At 51.9% G+C, this 6000-nt stretch overlaps 1 protein-coding gene across 1 annotated transcript in view; it reads left to right on the forward strand.

Moving 5' to 3' along the window:
- DDX25 (DEAD-box helicase 25) overlaps positions 1 to 360 on the forward strand; it is a 71262-nt gene extending 70902 nt beyond the window's left edge. The window contains exon 7 of the mRNA XM_074936510.1: positions 75 to 360. Coding sequence (XP_074792611.1) covers positions 75 to 232 — 158 coding nt within the window. The 3' untranslated portion in view covers positions 233 to 360. The remainder of the gene's footprint in view (positions 1 to 74) is intronic.
- The last annotated feature ends 5640 nt before the right edge of the window (positions 361 to 6000 follow it).

A 6000-nucleotide genomic window follows, 5' to 3' on the forward strand; every position in this document is an offset into this window, starting at 1 on the left:
GTTTGGAACCCAAACCTGGATCCAGACCTTGCTGCACCTCCAGCCCGTTTCTAATCCTCATTCCTCCCCTGCAGGCGCGAAGCTGCCGTTGCACGATGCACTCAGGAGAGGGGAGCATGTTATAAAACGAAATCGAATGCTGGAGGCTGTTAGCACTTCCCTGCGAGGGGGGAAAATTCAGCTTGTAAAGAACAACAAGGAATTGAAACGGAAAACAGACGTAATCCTCTGATCCTCAGCCCTGGCCGAATGGTGTCACAGGGGGTAAGCACCCTGCACCCCAAAGAACTCACAAAGGCTGCACGCGGACCTTGAAAACGACTCACAAAAGAGCCAAAGGAAAAAGTGACGACATTCGTTAAAATGCCACCAGACATGGAAAAGAACCCAGGAGGATTATAATTGGAGCCTGCTCCTTTAGTACCAATTAAGATTTTTTATTCACTGTATATTAAAAAACATCTGGGTTGTAACATTGTCCGTATTTCCTAGTCCCCGCACCTACCTTCCACGAACGCCTTCCTGGCGCTGGATTTCCAGCCAGCGCACCTCTGGGGCTCCAGTTTAGGGCCCCTTCCTGCAGCCCTCACTCATGTAAATTCCCCATTGCAAGCAGTAGGGGTGACATATGTATGAGGCTTGGGGCTTGTAGCCTAAATCTTCCAGCCCCATGAAACAAGCTGGGGCTCAATTATTTTGCCTTCCGTTCCCAGCTTGGACACAGACTCCGACAATGACCCCGAGCAAGTCCCTCAATCTGTCTGTAAAATAGGGATAATACCTCTGTGCTGCCCAGAAGTGTTCTGAGGCTAACCTGATTCGTGTTTGTGAGGCAGGTACATTCTCAACAATGGGGCTGGATAAGAACTTTCTTCCCTATCTTCTAAGGCTGCTCTTCGGCCCCATTTGTTCTGGTGCTCAGCACGTCAGGGACGCCTGGCTGACTTTAACCAAGTGACTTCCCATGTGCTCAGAACATGATGGGGCAACACGTTCTGATGGCTCAGGTGCCTGTGATAATCTTCTGGTCCAGGAACTGGTGGGATCCCATCAAGCGTTTCCCACAAGCATCCATGCTACTCGCTGCAGGGATCCCCTTTGGCTGTGCTCACACAGGCATGTTCACACTGGATGGGGACTCAGGAGAGTGGAATTCAACTCCCAGCTCTGCCCCAGACCCACTGTATGACCCCCAGGCATGTCACTTGATCTCTCTGGGACGCTGCAGAAATGGAGACGACTATGATAACGCTTCCTTCCTTTAGCCCGTTTGATGTCTGTTTGGATCGCAAGCTCTCCAAGGCAGGGGCTGTCTCCTGCTGTGTTTGTACAGCACCTTCTAGCACAATGGGAGTGTGATCGCTGCAGTGGGGGACTGGATGCTACTGGGGTACAAGTAATAATCATAAATAGTGGTGTACTTATCCAATGAGAGGACAGAAAGAATACCAGGTGAGGCCTGTGACCAATTGCAACAAACTGTCCCGTCTTGACTTGTGACTCTTCCCGGGCACTCTGGGGAGTTACAATAACCCCAGGTAATTTGTCTCAACATGTCTGAATAAGGAAGGAATGTCCTTGAACCTTAGTGAACCTGAGCTGGGAGCCTGTGGTTTCCAGTCTTGCCCTGAAGCGCCAAGGGCCTGAGTTCAGACAGTAAGGAGCAGGGGTGGGGAGACACACACAGGGGAAGAGAGGAAGGGGGTACAGGTGACAAAATACAACCAGGTGGGTGCTTTGGTTAGCGATACACCTCTAGAGAGTTGCCTGCAGTCACCTCCTGGAAGAAGTGTGTTTTCAGGAGAGGTTTGAGGTGGGGAGATTGGAAGGGGGGTGGGTGAGGCTCATGGGGCATGGAGCATCGGGGAATAGGATAGAGGGAGAGATGGGGGAAGGGGATAGAGGGGGCAAGATGGGGAGTGAGAGGATCGGGAATGTGGTGTGTATTCCGTGGCCCCATAAGATTAACATCCTGACAAGAAATAAATGAGAACCATGGAGCTGGGGATCACAGTGAATCCAGACGCTGCGTATCCAGCTAAAAACACTCCTATCCCTGGACTCAAACAACCCTGAACTCTGGTGGGGTTGAAAGCAGAGCCGAATGTTACATCTCAGGCCCATCTCTAGTACAAATAGGCCATTAGGGAGACAAGCAAGAAAGGCAGAAGAAATACCTAGGAGAAGGGCGGATGCGTGGAATGTAACACATGGAGAGTTTCAGGGCTGGAGAACATTATTATTTCAATCTCGCCAAGTCAAATACATACAGCAAGACAAGGTCACAGGCAAGGCTCTGAGAAAATATTCCAGGAAATACAGGCTGGAGTGCTCCGGGCCATCCCTGTGTTTCCTCAACCAGTAATCAAGGAAGGCAATCAGAGTGGAGCATGCACATAGATCAGCCTTGCTGTCCAGCGAGATACATGGAACCACGGCTGACTTGTGTCTGAACTGTAAGCAAGGCATCCTTCCCCCCCACTGTAAGGTGCAGTCCTGCCAAGCAATACAAAGCCTCTGCAATAAAACCAGACAGCAGCCTTGAATCCATCCAGGGCTTCAGTCTCCCTCTTGACTCTCAAATTTGCCGGTCTGGGAGCCTGCTAGAACAATAGGCAGGAGAAAAGTAATACAAAGTCTGGTGCTAGCCCATGGAGCAGGCTTGGCTGGTCTGACAGACTCATTGACTTTAAGGTCAGAAGGGACCTTCGTGAACATGCAGAGATATGTCCTAGCCACTGCCTGCCATGGCTTAGATCCCCGAGTCAACGACGCTCTAGGAATGACCCAGAGCTAGACAGAAGTTTTAACCAGTTTTAACCAGGCTGAATCACAATGACGTCAACAGGGGTTTTGTCTGAGGATGGAACTCAGGGTTTGGCTCAGTAACAATGAAACTTGACACTTGTAAATTATGGTCCTTGCATCTCCAAAGCATTCAGCGAGTATCAGTGCAATGAGTATCATTATTCCCATGGGGAAACAGAGTCCCAGAGGAGCTAAGCGACTAGCCCAGGGGCTGCTAGGACTCAGAGTCCACGCTGCTTTCTCGGATTTTCCTCCTAGGAGACTCCGGAACCCCTCTGCAAAACCCGCTAGTGACTCCGAGAGCAAACCCCTGGAAGCACACAAAGAGCATGTGGGGTTAAAGCCCTTTCATGGCCCCGTGCTGGGCTGAGCTGCTCTGAGAGAGTCCATGGAAACATTACGAGCCAAGAAAAAAACAATCATAGCTTCGAAAGTGCTGCGGACCGCAGGACCACTGATATAGGGCCTGAGCGCAGGGGTGCTGAGCACCCACACTTGGAGCCAAAGGGCTCTGGGAGCACGTAGCACCTCTGGGAATCAGTCCTGGCTGGCTCAGTTTGGACACTCAACATCAGGCCCCGATCCCACCACGAGGCTGCATGTGGGCAGCCCCCTGCACTCGTGTGAAGCTCTGCTGATGTCACCGGGGCTCTGTGCAGCTGCAGGGATCTGTCCACACATGCTTACTGCAGGATCTGGGCCCCAGTGGCCACTTCTGAAATATAGGGCCTGGAGAGGAAGGGAAACCAAGCAAGCCCCAGGTGGAGTGCGTGGGAAGGACTGTCGGGGAGGGCAGCTCTTTGTGGGATTGCCATTCCCAGGACACCTTTTAACGTACATCAGAAAAGCAAGTGCAACTTGCCAGCCAGCCTGCCGCAGGAGCAGGGAAGCAGAACTGCTGATGCCCAAGACAGGAGCTTGCTCGGAATAAATTACTGCTAGCTCCATGGAATAGAGAGCTGGAAAAGAGACCCACAGATTGGATCATCTCCTCCCCAAGCTCATCGGGCCAGGGTAGAACATGCTCCAGGGCTTTGTCCAACCCAATTGTAAATGGCTCAAGCAACATGGTTTCCATTGATCCCTTGGGAGACTATTTTACAGCCGCATAGATCTCAGCGTAGGGATCTTTTCCTGCTCTCCCTCGGATCCCAGGTCAGTCAGCAGGGCTGGGCCCTGATCCAGCAGGTGCTTTCATGTGTGGGAGCTGCGGGGGCAAGGAACTGACCTGGGGCTTCTTGCTCCCAGACATGGGGTGTCCAATCTAGCTGTGTCACAGCTACTGTGCACTGGTGTAAATGGTGACACAGGGCAGGACAGGGGAGATGCTGGCCCGTAGGGCCCGATCTTGTGAGCCTGTTACCTGCTGGAGCTCCCACCTGGTGGCCTGCATACTGGGCCTGCCTCTGATGTTTGTACAGGGCTCTGAGCACAAAGAGTGCTCGGCGTCTGTCCCGATGAGCGGAATGGGGTGGCAAGTTGGATGGAAGGTTTTCCCATTGCAAAATGCTGATTCAACAGAATAGGGACATTTTGCAGGAACATATCAATTTTTTGGCATTTTCAATGGAAAATTATCAAAGCATTCCAGTTGTTTTGTTTCACTAACGTCCAGGTGCTTTGTTTCCACTTTATCAGTTACTGTTTCGCTGTGCGCTCCCCCCCCGAGCATCCCCTGCTGTCAGGATGTGATGCTGCAGAGCTTCTGTTGCTGTCGCACCCCCTTTTGCATCCTGGTTCCACAATGGTCTGCTGCCTCCAAGACCTCGCCCACCAGCTCTCCGCCCAGTCCCCTCTGACTGGGTCCAGAACCAGGCCCTTCTAGGGTTAACAGAAAACAAATTGAATCTTAACTCAGAATAGCTACCTGGGTATTAAAGTCCATGATATAAAGACTGGTCCTTCACAGAAGCCAGAGTTGTCAAGGTTAGACCCCGACTGGGTCAGGTTACTCTGATTACAGCAAGGACAACCTGCCTCCCTGTCCTGCCTCCACCCAGAACTGGAAGTGACCCCTAGTAAGCGGCCAGCCCTTTTTATGTGGCCTGCTGGGCTCTGATTGGCCTCTGCCTGCTCCCAGCCCTTCTAGGTGCTGGAGGACTAACTCTTGCTGGTTCTGCTTGAAACTGTTAAGGGGATGCCTCTCTGGGCAACTCCTGGAGGTCTGAATTTGCTGGTCTTACCTTCCAGCAGGGTGGGAGAGTCAAGGCAGTGGGTCTCCGGCAGGGGCAGTGTAAGCAGGGTCTGAATGAGTTCTTCCCTAGCTGGGAGTGGGAGAGACTTCAGGAGCAAACTGTATTTACAGGAACACACCTACTCTGCCTAGATATTCAGCAGATAGAGCGGTGTTGCTCAAAGTGATCAACTTTGGCTGGTGTTGGGTTACAAATCACTTTAGTACTGAATGCAGGGGTAACGATATGTTGTTATCAATGTTGTTGTCTTTATTGTATGAGTAAAGGGGATCAGAACTGTGCTTAGCCTGTCCCGAATGAGGGGGTCACCTTCAGCTGAAAGGACCTCTTTAAGCCAGGGGCTCAATTGCCAGAGCCCTGTGAAAGTAAGAGGGGAGGGGATAGGGTGTCCTAGTCAGGAGGTGTGGACTCTCCCTAAGGATCTGGTTTAACCTGTTCCTTCCTACTGTTCAAAGATAGAGCTCCATGAGGTGTCTTTTTTACGTTAAGTGCTCACTAGAGCTGAAAACACTCATGGTGGGACAGCATTTCTGCCCAGCCTGCATCACTAAGAGACTTGGGAAGGGACTGAGTCACCGCAGACTTCACTGGCAGATGACCCCAGAGGACCCATGGACTGCTCTACTGGGAGACCAGGTAGGAAGTAGCCCAGGGAAAATAGATACTAGTCCAGTTGTAGGACCAAGAGACTCATCAGCGTGTTTTGGTAGGATCCCTGTTGACCCAGTGGTGGGAACACACCCACCGACACTGTTAGGGCCCTGGGCTGGGACCTAGTGGAGTGGGTGGGCCTGGGTCGCCCTACCACCTGCTGCCAACCCCACACTCAGGGTAGCAGCTACTCCCCCACCTTAGGCCTAGAGGCTTGCAGTTGTCTACCGTGCGCCCGAGTCAGAATGCTAGACTATTGAGACTCTGTGTTTGCAGCTCTGGCCAATCTGAGGGTCTTAGCAACCCAGAGTGTTGATTTGATGCTCGACCCTACTTGAGGTCCTGG

The sequence above is a fragment of the Natator depressus genome, chromosome 22 (genome assembly GCF_965152275.1).
Source record: "Natator depressus isolate rNatDep1 chromosome 22, rNatDep2.hap1, whole genome shotgun sequence".
Lineage (NCBI taxonomy): Eukaryota > Metazoa > Chordata > Testudines > Cheloniidae > Natator > Natator depressus.